Source organism: Electrophorus electricus, chromosome 5 (assembly GCF_041902795.1).
Source record: "Electrophorus electricus isolate QZ-2024a chromosome 5, ASM4190279v1, whole genome shotgun sequence".
Taxonomy (NCBI): domain Eukaryota; kingdom Metazoa; phylum Chordata; class Actinopteri; order Gymnotiformes; family Gymnotidae; genus Electrophorus; species Electrophorus electricus.
In genome coordinates, this window is record NC_137501.1 from 9,591,094 (window position 1) to 9,607,864 (window position 16,771).

At 45.0% G+C, this 16,771-nt stretch overlaps 1 protein-coding gene across 7 annotated transcripts in view; it reads right to left on the bottom strand.

Moving 5' to 3' along the window:
- Nucleotides 1-16,771, bottom strand: part of wdfy3 (WD repeat and FYVE domain containing 3) — a 61,851-nt gene that overhangs the window by 37,352 nt on the left and 7,728 nt on the right. For 6 of the 7 annotated variants that reach the window (XM_035529640.2, XM_035529643.2, XM_035529639.2 and 3 more), the window contains 10 exons: nt 12,419-12,629; nt 9,545-9,668; nt 8,239-8,348; nt 5,797-5,958; nt 5,405-5,597; nt 4,671-4,857; nt 4,278-4,444; nt 2,210-2,677; nt 1,699-1,797; nt 212-405 (listed from right to left, as the gene is read on the bottom strand). In XM_035529640.2, coding sequence (XP_035385533.1) covers nt 212-405; nt 1,699-1,797; nt 2,210-2,677; nt 4,278-4,444; nt 4,671-4,857; nt 5,405-5,597; nt 5,797-5,958; nt 8,239-8,348; nt 9,545-9,668; nt 12,419-12,598 — 1,884 coding nt within the window. In that variant the 5' untranslated portion in view covers nt 12,599-12,629. Of the gene's footprint in view, nt 1-211; nt 406-1,698; nt 1,798-2,209; nt 2,678-4,277; nt 4,445-4,670; nt 4,858-5,404; nt 5,598-5,796; nt 5,959-8,238; nt 8,349-9,544; nt 9,669-12,418; nt 12,630-16,771 lie in introns of those variants that run through there. The other variant, XM_081714137.1, reaches the window with a different exon arrangement.

Sequence of the window (16,771 nt, forward strand, 5' to 3'; positions counted from 1 at the left end):
CTTTTTTAAAATTTATTCGGGTCTTAATAAAGAAAAGGTGCAGTTAACTAGCGCACACCAGCGCTCGTCTTAGGGAGAAGTACAATAAGTTCCCAGCTCTCAGTTACGAGGGTTTGGACCACAGACACATAATGGCATAATACTTTCTGTATGTGCATACTTCTAGGATCGAGGGTGTTACTTTACCGCGTGTGTGCGTGCGTGCGCTCACCCGCAGTATGTCAGTTTTGAGTTGCAGCTCTGTGGAGGGTGCGGAGTGCATGAGGCCCAGTAGCGTGCCCATGTCGTCGTCGCCGGAGGGCGACAGCACCAGCTGCTGGATGATCATCAGGGCGTGCTCACGACACTGCCCATACTTCACGATGTTGTGGACGCAGCGTGCGCCGCCGAATTCGCGGAACAGTCCTGAGGGTGCGGGGCGAGAGTGAGTTAGGAACGGTCCTGACAGGGTGGGTTGAGACAGCAAGAAACAGTCCTGAGAGTGCGGGACGAGACAGGGAGAAACAGTCCTGACAGGGTGGGGTGAGAGTTAGGAACAATCCTGAGCAATAAAGCTCGTTGCTTAACAAACACATCATGCATCTCATTCAAGACTTGTTGAAGACATGCATTAATGGGCCATTACCATTAGGCAACAGAGTGCTCAAGATGTCCACTGATGACAGCTTGTGAATGTTAATAACCAATCAATAAATACATGGCTAATAAAATATGAGATAACCTCTGGCTAATAAAATATGAGAAAACCTCTGCTAGGGAATTCTGAGACTAGTTAGCTGAAGCAATGGAGAGAGACTATTTACAAAAAACTGGAGGGGTGAAGGAATATGACACATATCGGTCAAGAGGGGGTTTGGGTAAGGTCTTACATCGGCACTTATGAGAAATTTCGACCACAAACCCAACTCTGCATCTACACCACCAGAAGAGACAAGTTTCACCGGCACGCAAAGAGGGAGCAGGACTGAGACTAGAAGCAGAGAATAATAAAAATGAATGAGGGAGAGAAAGAGGAAGGGGAGGAGGAGGCAGAGAGGGAGTTGGAGAGAGAGAGAGAGAGAGTGACCCAACCCAGTAGTATGCAGGTCCAGAAACAGAAAAACAGATGCAGGACCCCATCAAGCGAGAGCTACAGTGGCACAAAAAAAAAACCCCAAAAGCCTCTTTTCTTCCCCAGGGAGCCTGACATCCTTCCTCATCCACGAATAGCAATTCAGCTGAGTGAAAAAACAACGGCAACGACACAACAGCGGCTGTTTGATTTCCTCTTTCATCCCCCCACCCCACAACAGAGCGCGTGCGAGAGAGCACGGGAAAGGGGAAGAAACATGTCGAGTTCAGACCTTTCAGCAGCAGCGGCGCTACTGTTTACGCAACCTCGGTGCAAAGGGTCACACCCCGGCCTGGTTTGTTGGCGCTGGAAAATTTGCATGGTCTAATCCAAACTGAGATGCCAAGGGGGTGACGTCAGTGGTTCTCGGGATTAAACTCACACAGAGGTCAGGAAGGAATTACTGCTAGGAAATACTCTCAGGTTGGGAAGGGTAGATAATCCCAGTGAGGAATTCCTCTGCTGGCAGGGGACTTATTATATAACGCATCCTAAAATGTCACAACCTGAGTGAGTTGTGTAAATAGCTGTGTCCCACACAGAAAGACACTGAAGAAAAGGGAGGGGGGAGTCCCTCATACACATACCTGCATTGGTGTTCGATCCCTGAAGGAGGACTGTGAGAGTCTCCATGACGAGCCACGCTAGCTGCTTCTGCTCCTCCGCCACATTGTTCTTCGAATCTCCTGATGGGAGGAACATCGAGGAACACGGAGCTCACAAATGTAGTCGGCCATCGACGCTGCTGGCACGTAAGATATAATCAAGACTAGACCACTATAATCAAGACTAGACCACTTCTAAGTGCGCATGCACACATGTACTCACTGCTAAAGCAACCCTAGCCGTTAGCAACCCTAGCCGGAACAAGCCGACGAGGACACCAGCGAATGCGTCCTTCTTGTGAAAATACATCCCTTTAATATACGTCAGAACCGGTTAAGAATTTAAAAAAAAAAACAAGAAAGCAAAATTTAAAAAAAATTTTTTTGTTCAGCTAGCATTATCCATGTGAGATAATGGAAAGTTTTAGCCAGCACGGCTGAACACGTCTGCATTTTTTTGTTGTTGTTGTTTAACTGGAGAAGCAGTGGTCACCTTGCTCTCCCTGGGCTTGCGTGGGGTCTTTCAGCAGGGCTGCGTACTTGTGCAGCAGGTTGACGAGCACCTCAAGCAGGCCCACCTCGCGGAACACATCACTGAAGACCGGATGGTGGCGGCTGAGCTTGAGCAGCGTGCGCGTTGCCGTGGCGCTGCACCCGTACGAGGCGCTGGACTTGAGCAGCACACTGACGCTGAACAGCTCCTTGCAGGGCACGTAGTTGAGCCCGAAGACCACGAACTCCAGCAGGTCGAAGTATTTGGCCTGGACGTCGGGCAGGCGCGGCACTCGCTCGGCAAACTGCGAGAGCGTGTGCTGCGCCTCCAGGATGAAGTAGTTGGCGCTGTCTGCGGCATAGATGTTGCCGATGGCTTCCAGGACCATGCGGGCCAGCCGGCCGGTCTTCGCCTTTAGGAAAGCGTTCTGGAGCACGGAAAAGGCTTGGATGTTCCTGACAGTGTGACCTAGGGAAAGAGGACACACGGTTTTAGCGAGACTCTGGCTGGGCGAGCCTTAAGACATTCACGCTCGGCCCCATCTTCCAAGGCCAACTGTGGACTCTGACTCAGGTTCATTAGGAAAGTGTGACACATGCTGTCTACAGTGAAAGCTACTGCTGCAAAATGAGTAGCTCACCTCACTCTGAAGTAACGATCCACCATCAAGAACACACACACACACACACACAATGAGCCATCAGGCACCTTCACCAAAAGTATTACAGCTTGCTATACGCATGCTACAAATATATTGAAATGTCTGGGAAACATCCAGAGAAGAGCAATTGTGCGCAAACATTGTTATCGGCCGGTATTTTGCACTAATTACACTACTTAAGGCATCACAGCGACGCCTGTGACAGGACAAACAAATAGTTTACACAGATAACACAGTAGGTGTCCCATGCTTGCCTCATTCGGACCAATTAATGTCATTTACAGCCACAGAGCCCTAATGTTTTAATTCCCCCTCAGAATCTGTAGGCCCTCCAATTTCCTTGAGCATGATTAAACGTTTTATCTATGCCGAGAAGGGAGCAAAGCCACAGATGAAGAGATTATCGGATGAAGCAAGGTGAGTGAATACCGCTAATCTCATGAAGACAGACAGACAGCTATTGACTGGGGCAATGGTAATTTCACTGCACGAGCTGTGAAAGAGGGGTTTTGAGATGGTGGCATTGCTGGTGTTATCTTGAGGGCCTGCTCCTAATGAGATTGTCATTCCTGGCCTGAGGAGACCTCAGCAAGCCATGGCTGCAGAAATCGATTTTTCGGCGAATCGCACCCCCCCCCCCCCTTTTTTTTTTTTTTTTTTTTCTCAATATAAAAGAAGCACAAAGTGGCAAAGTCTCCACCAAATCAAACCACTTGTTTTCAGTGTCTACAAAGCAACCTGCATTTCATGGAATGTTTAGAATATATGCACAGGCTTGCTGATTTATACCAACACAATAAATAAATAAATAAATTAGTGAAACCACAAGGGAAGCAACAGTTTATGAAACAGAATGAAGATAATGTCAACGTTTTAACTTCCAATATGTATTGTTTAGCTTCTGCTGTCAACTAATGGAAACCAATGATTCAACAGTGAAAGTATTATGGCTGTAGTAGATATAGTAGCCGATAGTGTCAGGTCCCATAACCAAATCCATCATCTGCAAAGGACTTACTTAACACATTTCTAGTTGACCTTTAAGAGAAAAAAAAAGCACCTAGGCAAATGACTCAAAAATACTCAAAACACATAATTATGATGAAAATAGTCCATAATTTGCTGTGCATGGCAACGTTTTGATGGATGGTGTCAGATCATCTGAGACTTTCATTCAAAACACCTATTGCGAACTCGGCCTACGTAAGTAAACGTAAAAATGATTAAATGCAAGCACTGCGGTGGAAACCTGAAAACTCCATGCCAAGGGCCTCATTTCAGTATCAGCATCTCAGTATTTCCAACTGTCTAGTCTCGTGCCTCGGTGGTCGACACTCGGCCGGTTCTTTCCGGCCACTGTTTGGCGAGTCAACGGTTTAAAATCACGCTACTTCTCGGAGGGCTGACCTTTCCCAGAAGGCTGTGGGACCACAAAGCCGGGTAGCAGGAAGGGCGCGCCAGTTGTGAGGCCGGCCGGCTTAAGTTCGCTGACGCCATACGTGGTCAAGGCGGTGACCAGGTTAACCAGGTCCTTCAGGGCATCTTTGGATTCGTCCTCTTTGGCCTGCTCCAGTCTGTAGGCGCGGTGATAATACGGCGATTGTGAGACGGCAGTACCAATCCTCTCTGACCTGTCCACAGCTCAGGTGATAGGCCTTAGCTGTAACATCACTCTCTAAAGTCTCTCAATTAAATTAAGTCTCACTGAAATCAAGCATTACTACACACACACACACACACACACACACACACACACACACACACACACACTACAGCGCTAGTATTATGTGTGTAATATACCTGAGCATGAGGTCGGTCAGGAAGGTGTAACCCTGACACATGCGGAAATCGTCTAGTAATGTCTGAGACACATCGCTGGAGTCTTTCAGGAAGCAGGACAGCCCGGCAAACATTTCGACGATCTCCAGTGGAGAGAGATCGTCTGACTGCTGCATGTTCTGGATACATGTCGACAAACACTCTTTCTCTGTAAGAAACAAGCAAATAGTGACTGTGTACAGCATCGGAGAGCACTTGTGAGCAATTATTTCACGTTGCAGTTACTCTGAAAACTCTGTCATCAAAAATAAACGCGAACCACACCCGAAGAACAGAAGTACACAATGCTGAGGTTAAAATGCTATTGGAGCTCAGATGACCCAACATTGTCAGCAGTAAGCATCCATGCGTGAGCTTTGCTGGAAACCACAGGGTAAAGAAAGCAATTAGAAGAGCATAAGTAAATACAACTTCAGCTATGCATCTGTTACGTAAGCACTTCATAACAGGTTCCAAATATATACGAATATACATGATTTGTAATCAAGAAAGAAATGTTGCAGCTGCATCAACAGCAACAGGCTCTTGTTCAAAACACTAGATTCTAGATTCATTGCACACAGTGCTAACCTAGCAGACGATGAATGTAAGCTGGCTGGGAAGCAGGATGCAAACTGCTTTACACGTCTTACACATGTCGTGGTGGCAGTGCTCGGGGTAAGGCCGGCCCGCACCCGTCTCCGCTCGGAGCTTACCGTGGATGTATTTGACGACGTTGACGCTGAGGCCGTGGCCAGAGATGGTGGTGAGCACCTCGCCAGCACTCCGCCTCCAGGGCAAGTTGTGGGGGGGACACCAGGAGGTAATGGCGCTGAAAAGCAGCTGCAGGTCGTCCTTCTGAGCTAGCTCTTCGGCTGGAGACACGAAGCTGCACAGTTTCACCAGGATCTGGGGTGCACGGGACATGGTCAGGATGCGAGGGCCGCGGCGCCTAGCACAGCTGTCCTGCGTAACAGGATGTCTGTGGCCCAATTTCACTGCCGCTTACGCTTTCCTTGAATTTTTCCTTGTGGAATTTAGATGACAGATCCTGGTGAAGGCAGCATACTGCCGTTTTACAAGGGCACTGCAGTCAGCATTAACTCACCTGAACAAACACCTTCTGCAGCAGGGCCCGGCGGTCTGCCAGGGGCAGCTCGGTCTGTGTGGCGGCAGGCACCTCGGGCATGTGTGGCAGGTCGAAGAACAGATAGAGGCATTTCACCAGTGTGGAGGGCACCGACATGGTGGTCATGCAGTCCACCGTTTTCTACAGCAGCCAGAGAGACACAGCTGAGACAGAGCCCATTCTCCCCAACAGCGCAATCCCATTCCGAGGGGGTTAGATTTCTACATTTCAGCAAACAGAATTGTTGAAGTAGTTCTTGCAAACTATATATATGCAAATCAGAGCAAAGTGACCAACAAATAATGGATTTATGGTCTGTGGACACATCAAAATATGAAATGTGAAAATGTGAAACAGGATAAACTTCTCAAACATGCAAAAATGTAAATATGAAAACAATATCTGATAGAAAAAGGTAAATAATCTGGTAAATAGCAATTCATCTTTTAGTCAGCATTAGAGGTGATCTCCAGCCTTTAGTCTTTGTGCTTTTAGCCCTGTTGTCAGTGGACAACATGTCTATGTACTCAACCGCTCCAGGTCAGCTGACAGTTAAGAAGCGCAACACAGCGGAAAGTAAAAAAAAAAAAAAAGAAAGAAATAAAAAAAGTCCGGCTTCCCATTTTCCTCAGCTCAGTTCAGGAAACTGGAAGCTTTCTGACTGTTATATCCTGTTCTGAATGTCTGCCATAGTTCCAGAATAATCTTGGTCGTGTGTGGGGGGGTGGGGGGGCTTCAGAAATAGAAATCTGGAAGCTGTAACTTTATGAAAACACATCACAAGCACTCGCTATGCATCGCACTGCACTGCATGTGTAAGTGTGTCATGAGCAAGCGTGGCCATATTTGGGCATGAGCGATGACATCAGCCTGGGACCCAGGTGGGCACGAGAGAAACACAAAAGGCAGCGGGCATGAGGGGAGGCGTTTCCACCTGCATTACTCATGGTTCTGACACTAATTACCGATCGATCGGGCTAGCGGTGCGGTGAGAATTTTTTTTTTTAATTGGGGAAAGAAAAAAGTGGCAATAACTCTAAGACAGAGATGGTGACTTATTCTTTTAGGCAGATGATTCATTCTCACGCGCAAACCTGAGAGATGGATGGCCGGGGAGTCGGAGCAGACTTCCACGCAGATACTGCGTTTTTCGTTTCGCGGTCCTTCTGGTGATGAAATGACTAAGACCGGGAAGACAGTGACACGGCGGCGGCCGTGACTGCACCCCGCCTTGCAGAACACACGCTACACGATTTACAGCTTCCATCGGCAACGTGCTAAAAAAAAGATGTAATTTAAACTGCCGTTCTGCACTGCGATTCCAGGAAAAGGGACACCATTAGACCCTACCAGGTAAAATCGTGCCTCGTGAAAATCAGCTGAACGGCGAATATTCTGCGTGGCACTGGAAATTCGTTATCTTTCACCTTGACGTCTCGAAGGTGGGGAGTTTTAGAAAATGCATGTTCGTGGCTGCATTAGCGAAAGCTGCTGGGTGAACGGGAAATAAAGGTCCAGGTGGGTGGGAATGAGAATCACAGTTGGGTTTCCTTCGGCAGGGGAAAGCTTGAATGTGGCAGACGGTCAAGGCTGGGAATAGCTCTCGGCCCGCGGGGAGTCTGCCTGCATGCTAATGCTCCAGAGCCGCCACGCGGCGCTCGAAGGTCGCACGAACCGTGCCTTGCTCCAGCATAACGGCCGCTCCAAGCGCGGCACGACTGCGCTCGACCACTGGTCAGCAGAGAGGGAGAAAGTCACGAGGGTCACCTCGTTATCTGCTAATGGGCGGGGTCACAAGGAGGGGGAGGGTTAAAGGCGAACTGAGAATGCGCTGGGAGCGTGGAGGGCATCATAAACGCCGTCTGTCGTTCCGGGGGGGGGGGGGGGGGGGGGGGGTTGCTGTCGGGAGTGTCTCTGGGACACATACCTTGAACTATGAACATTTCTGGGAGAAAACAATGTCAAGGTACTGCAAGAATATTAAGGCAGAATAAAGAAAAATTTACTAATTTTCCTGGCATTCTTAATACCTCTGCAAGAAAACAATAGCACACTATGAGAAAGCTGGCATTCAGATTGACTCAGAGATATGGGGATCTCCAAAGAATAAAATAATATTGGCATTATTGCTAGTAAACATTTTGTAAAGCTTTACAAAAAAAGAAAAAGAAATACAAATCTAATTTACACAATATTGCTTTTGCTTGTGTCATTTGTTTTCCTTTAAACAACCAAACTTCATCACTTTAGCAAAAACTGGATGACCTCAGACATAAATCTTTTTAAGTGTGTCCAACATTTTCCCACAATCAAAAACAAAGGAAATGGCAAATTGGTTGCGAGCATGCTGATTTAATCTACTATGCCCTAGCGAGCTATTGTCGCGACGCTCTCGCTGGGTTTCAGCCAAAGGGCACTGACCTGGCCAGAGGAGGCCAACAGGTTGATGGTAGTGAGGAGCATCCAGCCGCGACTCGCCTCCTCACTCTGATTCACCTCCAGAAACTGGACGATGGCTCTACTGGCTGCCTCTGTGGAGGAAACGCAGGCACAAAGACGTGTGTACGCACACTCGCATGCAGCCAAAAGCACAGCACACGTGTCTGGATCCAGTTCATCTTCGCACACTGGTTGTGTGTGTACTGATGATGACACACAAAAGTCTTCACTCTACAACCTGACTGTGAACCTACACAATCAACATATATCTAAATAAAACAGATCCACAGTATATAAAATAAAAGCTGAAATGGTCTGCTAAAAAGTAATGCATTGAATTTGGTTGAAATAGCTATTCTTTTAGTGTTTGGACCCCTAAATTACTAATGGAAAAAAATATCATACCTTAAGTAACAAAAGTGTTCACACAAATAATAAACTTTAAACTGAGGTGAGTAACTTTCCTATACTGTCACCAGCTGATGAGTATCCACATGAGTCTTTGAAGGACTGGGTAGCATATGCTGTGGGGGTGGTTAAATCACTATGCTGACATTCCATTCTGTGCCACAACAAGCTACCCATAACACTTCAGTGTGTGCAAAGCAAGAATTGTTTAGAGATGAAAACATGAAGCCAATAGTGATTGTAATGAAATTTCCTTTGAGAGGAGAAATGGAGTGAATAAGGTAAGCTTCAATTAGATATGTTGAGAGACATGCAGAAGATAGTTTCAAAAAAAATTTTTTAAATCAGCAAAGCAACAATAATTAAAAAGAAGACAAACCATCAAACTTTTTTAAGACCAATAATCCAAGTTAATTATTGACAAAATCCAGAAATGGGAAGATTTGGCTGTTTCAGAATGGGCCTGTTAGTCTTAATTCCACATCCTCACGTTCTGCAAAGTCATCTGGATCTGGTTTAATTTCACTGTGTAACTGAGACAATCTTGACTGCACAGTGTTTTCTATTAATGCCTTAAAATGGCTTGAATAATGATAAATCACGTTTTGGCTGGTGTTACATGTCTGTGTGTTAAATGCCTCATTCTGTACATCTGTAATATATCTACATTAGCATTGACGTTTGAACCCTGCAATAATATCAGCGGACCAATACTGTACCATTCTACAGTCTGTAGACATAAAAGCTGATCTTTGTCAATTCTTTTTATTGAAAGACAACATCTCTGAACACCAAGAATAATAGGACAGTTATAACAAACCGTCATTAAGCAAGACAACAAATAAGAACTACATGGGTCGGTCTGGGTGAGGAGGGTTACCTGTAGATTTGTTGGATGCTCTTCGTCTGATCTCGGTCACCATTAGCCTGGAAACCTGCGTGGTGAACTGCAGAAGGTCTGAGAACTTCTCATTCATGGCGCTCGGGGGAGCGTTCCCAAACACCTGCCGCGAAAAAGGCCGAAAGGTACAGACATGCAGAATGGTCATTCGTGAACAACAGCTACAACTGCGATTTTACCAAGGATTTAAAAAAAAAACAAACAAAAAAAAAAAGTAACACGACCACAAAAAACTCCTGCTTTCACCTTTTCACTAAATTCATTCAACAGTTAGACTGGCTTGTCACTGAGGAAAGCTGACTGGTTGGTGTGCTGGTGGAATCCATTCGAAAACCAGACTAGCACCTGGAGATCTAACGTTACGAGTTGGGACGAGGCGTTATAAAGATGACTATTTAACTCGTAGAGGAATCACCTCCATTACTGTGCCAACGCCATCATACTCAAACAAGTCCTCCTCAAATAGTCATGAACAGTACGAGATTGATCCACACTTAAATCCTGAACAGAAACAGAATACGTTAGCAGCCTTCCAGTATTATCTGTTTGCTGAGTAATACCACAGCACACTCGACCATGACACTTGATTTCAGAATAGTTCATTAGCCTTTTGCACTGGACAGACTTGGAGGTCTATTCAAATATCTTGCATTATGATACCACTCATCGTATTTATGATTCCAATTAAATGACAAATTAATATTGTGCTTTCAAAGAGGTAATGTCCATTTTTCAAAGTTTATCAAAGATGAGTATGTGCAAATATAACATGATTTAGCAGAAATTTAACAAGATTGTTTTTAATTTTATTTCTGCTGTTGAGTTTGTACAAATCAAATTCATATGTGATTAACTGAGTGTACCCAAGTAGAATGTTTAAGCTAATCTGTAAAATTCTTTTAGTTAAATTAAAATTCTTTTCAATTAATTCTTTTAGTTAAAATTAATTCTTAGTTTGGCCTTCGATTGAGTAGCAAATGCAAGAATAAAAAAAACTCTTGGTGTAGGAAATGCAAGTATAAACAGACAAAGGCTCGAGGTCTTGAAACCCGCTGCCATTGTGAAGCTACCAAAAGTCACTTCTCTGCTTGTGGCAGTGACATCAGCACTTCCGACTCTTCCACGTTTCAGTCAAATTTCTTTCCTTTGCCCTCCATTTTCTTTATTTTGTGCCCATTTCTTGGTGAGTGGTCCTTTTATTGACTTAACATTGCAACACCAACATAAAACGAAGCACATTTCATGTCAATTGTTCGTACATAAGAGCCTGGCGGATGGAACTACCCAAGCTGACAGCTCAACTGCAGTCGAATCCCTGTTCATTTCAGTCCGGTGATTCAGAAGCACAACGATATGAGTGTGTGAATCTGTGCCCTTTTTACTTTGATCAGAAAACCTGATAAACTGCCTGGTAAACCCCTGTGCAACGCTGGACAATTGTTCACTTCACATTTGCGGCCCGTGCTGGAATTACCGGATTCAGCGCATTAACGTATGACGAGGCGTCGCGTTGAGCGTAAATTCATTAACGATCAACGTTGGATGGTAAACTGGAGGGAAGCAGGAAAAAAAATATTAAGAAGGTAGCCAATAAGTTGATCAGTCAACACCGGCTTCCGAGACACTGCAAAACACTGCTTAGGTGCCGCGTGCCAGTGACAATGTCTCACGTGCTCCGAATGAGCCTTGCAAATTCTAACCAACAGGCATTTCATGTCATTGTGCGACCTTATTTTAGCCATATGACAACAAATTTCATCTCATGTCAAAACTGTTCCCCAGGCAGTTTATCAGCCAAACCAGCTGCAGATTGGCCATAATCCAGGGTGTTATGGTTTGATTTCTACTGTATAATAACCTTGTCTAAAAATATCAGGGTTTCACAGAATCACGGCAATGACTCGACAGTTTAGGCATACAGGTTTGCAGGCAGGTTGCAGAAAAAGTACATAATCCTGTATTATTGATAATAGTTTTAAAAACGTGATCATAAATTGGCTTGCAAAGTCTGTATTTAGTCTGTATTTACCACTAAGCAGAAACAAAGAGCTGCATGTACTGAGCAAAAAAAAAAAAAAGGAAGAAAGAGAAATTGTAACCTGACAAGTAGAACCACGTGTCTTAGTTACGACCAGCAATGACCTTTTCTTCTGAGTGCTAAATGGCTATCCTGTGTGACGAAGTTACAAACATACTAGAGGTGTCAGAAGAACATATTTATGGAGTGAATTATTCAGACAGATTTTTCATGTACTCGACGTCTTTGCGCAAAAATATGGACAGGTTATAGTAAAATTTAGCTTTTCCAGAAGGCAGGGGTCATGAATTCTAACCTATAGTTTTAGGAAGTCACTATATACAAAAGGTATGGGAACCACTGGTGTAAGGACCAAAAATCAAATCAAATAAATAAATGCATTCTAATTGGTATTTTGGAAAAAGTCAGTGGTGAGGTAATGGTGCAGTCATGTACTGTGGCTAAAGGTGAAACTGTGACACCAGCTACAATGAAAAAGACCAGCAAAGCATTAAAAGAACTTACGTGGATGTCAGGTAATGATTACACCCAAATGTACAAAATGTAACTTCTGTTCTCAGGTACATCTACACATGCTGTACTGTTGCTTCCCAAACTGTTATCTAAAAAAACCCAAAATGTATGGCATCATATAAAGGCCTATACACATGGCACTGCCTAAGGAGACACACGCATGTTACCAGTGCTTGCCCATTTGACGTCATTTGAGTTCATGAAGTGTCACTGACGCTCCCTATACCATATCGCAAGCCCACGATGGCAAAAGCAACACTTTGTACAAACACAGAGGGTGCAGCCCTCTCAGCCACCCTCACCCGGTTAAAGACGGGTAGCATCATGTAGAGCTTCTCCTCCTGCTCCTTCTGGGTCATGTGGCGTGGCGGGTGGCAGAGCTCAGAGGAGAGGCGGCGCAGGTGCATGAGGCCCAGTGCGTTGTCCTGTGGGCTGCACTCCTCCTGCCGCGGACGCCCCATGATCCTCTTCACCACGTTCATCTTCAGCGGCTTCCTCGGGCCGAACCCGGCCCTGTAAATGGGAGAAAATAAGGAGAGGGGAGGGGGAGAGAGAGATATCGGTGAGACACTCAGAAAAACTGATTGCTGAATATAAAAGTCGACCGTAGCAACGCGAAGCGGCGTACTATTGTCCGGCTGCAGCAGGCAGATCCGAAATCGAATTCAGCCTGGTTATTTTTTGTGTGTGTGTGTGAGACAGCTTGCTTTTGGCCATGCTAAGACTATGCAGCCACAGAGATCTGAGCAGGGAGACACGTGCAGACCTGAAGCAGAGTTGTTGCTGGGGTCACACAAGGAGACAGTAATAAAGGTAGAGCTACGCACTAACCATCATGACTGTTATAAATGCCATGGGCAGCTTTTACCAGCGCTGAGGGCGAATGACTCAACCAAGCGACAAAACTAGCCCAAATATGACAGCACGGCCTGGGGACACAGAGTCTCTGGAGCCAGGCCTCCCACTGAGGATGCCAAGGATGTTTCAAATCCAATCCAAAGTTTGTTTGTTTATAGTGAAAAGAAGAACCGTTGAGATGTGGTGCGACAATTTACAATCCTCCATCTATATGCACGGCACATGCAACCCATCAGTATATGTACTGTCCTCGGTTCACTGGAGAAATTGAAACTTTTATAAGTTATATAAAACACATGAGGAAATTGCAGTGACTCGTTAACTACATGGGCACATAAAGCTCGGGCTGGGTTCCGCTTTACCTGGCTTCCCATATAACTTGCCAGTGTGCAATCTGTCATGATGGGTTTCATGAGTGGTAAAAACAAACACTTCACGAACAAAGCGAAGTCTGCCACATGCGGCGCAAAAAAAAAAAAATGCTCCTGAAATGCGGATACAAATATATTACTGCAAAACGAATTTAATCCTGCTTTTAAACGCGAGAACATGCAAGAACATGCACATCAGTCTTATTCTCACTTAGGCAGGGGTGGCACCGGTGCACAGCGTGTGCAGGAGGAATGGCATGATGCAAAAAATATGCCAGAGAAATTGCAGTGCTTTATTTACAGTGCATTAAAGTGGTGGAGCTTGTATTTTCTGGATAAAGTCTACACTAACCAAACTTACACTACCATACCCTCGTAAAAAGCAATGAGGGTATATTCCTATGAACGTGAATGTGTTTATTCCATTTTGTTGTTTGCCTAAAAATGTTTTAATGTGATAAGCAGTAGTTGGATTTGTTTCATGTATCACGCAGACTCTGCCTGACTCTTAACACGCCGCATGATTCCACGGAAACGTTTAGCCGTGAAGTCAGGAAACGGCGTGTTCACAGCGGTTTGTACTATTAATGAGCGAAACTAGAAATGAAAATAACCAGAAACTGGGTACAAGACCGCAAGTCACGGTTTTACAAGATCATAGCTTAGAATGAACCACTCTGCAGCATTTGCCAGACTTGGCAGGAGCATGCCTTTCTCAGGAGGAGGCACACCCTATATGACATATGCTCTACCAGCACTCCTTCAGAGCGCGGCCTCGGTGCAGCTGGCAACCCGAAAACAAATCAACCGCAACAACAACAATACAAAACAAAAAAAAACACTGAGCACATTTTCAGAGTAAAACTAATATGTCTAAGAACAAACCAAAGTGTAAAAAATGCCTGGATGTGTGTATTTTGGGGAGTCATGGGCCCGATATGTCACCGGCTCTCTGAACAACAGTGCTGTGATTTAAAGACTAATGGACTTGGACTCAGTCATATTAGTTAGCTTCTCCCAGTCTGGGCTGAGGCGGAGAGTCCTACCTCAGGATTCACAATTAGAGGCCACTCAGAATTTCCGAACCAACTCCAACATGGTGTTCATGACAGATAAAGAACCTGGCAGTCTGGCACACAGCACACAGTGCAGGAGGAAGTCCGCTCCTCAGGGTCTGTTACTGCTGCTACACCATGTCGGAGAGCATCTCGCAGGCCAGGCCAGTTAACGCTGGGCGTTGCTTCCCATAGCGTTTGATTCTGTCAAACGCCCTTTTAGCCAACTGTAAGAGCATGCCGGGCAACTACGCTTAATAACGTTATGCAAAGTTATGCTGCAAGTTTACTGCAGATGCTAATACAGGTCTTTATTTAAATGTGCTACATGGCTGCATGCACATGGACCGTGCTTTGGGTCGACTGATGTGTACAATGTAACCATCCTCATCGGTTTGATTAAAAAGAAAATAGGCTCTGGACGTTAACAACTCTGGAACAATAGGTCATTTCTTTTGATGGTCTTAGATTGCGGTAACTCAAATGGTATTTAATCCAGCAGAACAAACTGCAGAGCTGCAAAATCACAGTTTATCGAGGCAGACTAAAGAGGTTCTAAGACAAGGAGGGCATTTGGTGCTTTAAGTTACGGCCTGGTGTTAACTGTGATACAAATTAAATTACTCATGACCCTGTTTGGCAAACCAGACTAGTGATCCAGAAGAATAATGAAGAAAAAGGTCTTTAGGAGTAACCAATAACTATCATTTCCGCCCAAAGTACCATAAACTGCAAAACGTGAAGATTCATAGACAAAAATGGTCGTGAAGTTGACATGGCATGTCTAGTCGGCACTGGTGTAGCCTGCTGATGGAACCAAAACAGGCAAGCAGGGGGATCGGGTCCTCTCTGCACATCACAAACAGGACTTCACGTCCCACCCTCTTCACGCAACATTAAGCCCTGAAGGCGAAGCTGGGCAGTGAGATGCTTAGTCAATAATTGGGAATATTTCAAATATTGCCCTTCATGGCAGCAGCAGTAATCTTAAGCTTGCTAATGTAGCTTTTCTGTACAAGGGCCCTTTGCCTGGGCCTCTTCAGCTGCTTGCCCACAACTTGGAAAAAGTGAGAACCAGTCACCACATTTGCATGACATGAATAAGTAATGAGGCTCTCACAAGTGGCAAAAAAGCAAGCCTAATGCATTCCTGAATATTCTGGGCAAAAAAAGCTTTGCAAAGCCAGAGAAAAGACATTTGCATCCATGGTCAGGCAAAGCATACCATAGCAAGCTTGTGGCTAATGTTTCTCCAAATGACCACAAAGTAACAAAGTAACAAAACTGGGGAAACTTGCCTTTCCTTACTGTCTTTGGTGACCTCATAACATGATGGCTAGTTCATCCACATCTGCTGTGACATGGAATTTCCGAACTTTATTTGCAATACACAGACCTTCTGTGGACATGTTCTAGTAAATAATTAAAAGCACTCTAACTGTTATTTCTGTACTAAATAACATGAGTATACTACTACATAATGCAACTGTGGTAGGACTTGCAATATCTTAAAAACATACTGGCAAATCCTTTGGCAAATGTGGTTAGACACTTGTTTTTGGCTATTTTTATTTTTGTACATTTTCTGAATCGTGTAAATGGAACATCTGAGATTAGTCACAGTACTGCTTACAACAGACAGACACACACACACACACACACACACACACATTTGTTAGAGGATTCATTTGCATATTGCATCCTTCTGCGCTATCAGCACTGCAATGGCCAATATTGTGATATGATTAATGATTTTTCTGCCCCAGTAACTGGTAATCTAATATTATCCTTTGAGGTGAGAGCCATCTTAACTGTGGATGCATTTCAGCAGTGAATAGACAATTAGCAGTGAAAGATTATTTAGCCAATCGATGGCTAGTTGTTTAATGAAATATTTTTAATAAAAGCGGAATGCAATCTCTCATACCTTTTGCATAACATTTGGTCATCTGTACCCGTCTAATTCTCTGCACCTGTTTCACTCGAATTACCTCAGCTCCACTCTTGCTGTTATTACAGAGGCTTAAGTCAGATGCAAGGGCAACTACATGGCCTATTAGTGGAACTGCACCAGTTAAAAAGGACTTCTCAAAGAACTAGCTGAAGAAAGGCTCGGAACGCCATACCACTAGCACACTGAAGAAGGGCTCGGAAGGCCATACCGCTAGCACACTGAAGAAGGGCTCGGAAGGCCATACCGCTAGCAGACTGGAGAAGGGCTCGGAAGGCCATAGCGCTAGCACACTGAAGAAGGGCTCGGAAGGCCATAGCGCTAGCACACTGAAGAAGGGCTCGGAAGGCCATAGCGCTAGCACACTGAAGAAGGGCTCGGAAGGCCATAGCGCTAGCACACTGAAGAAGGGCTCAGAAG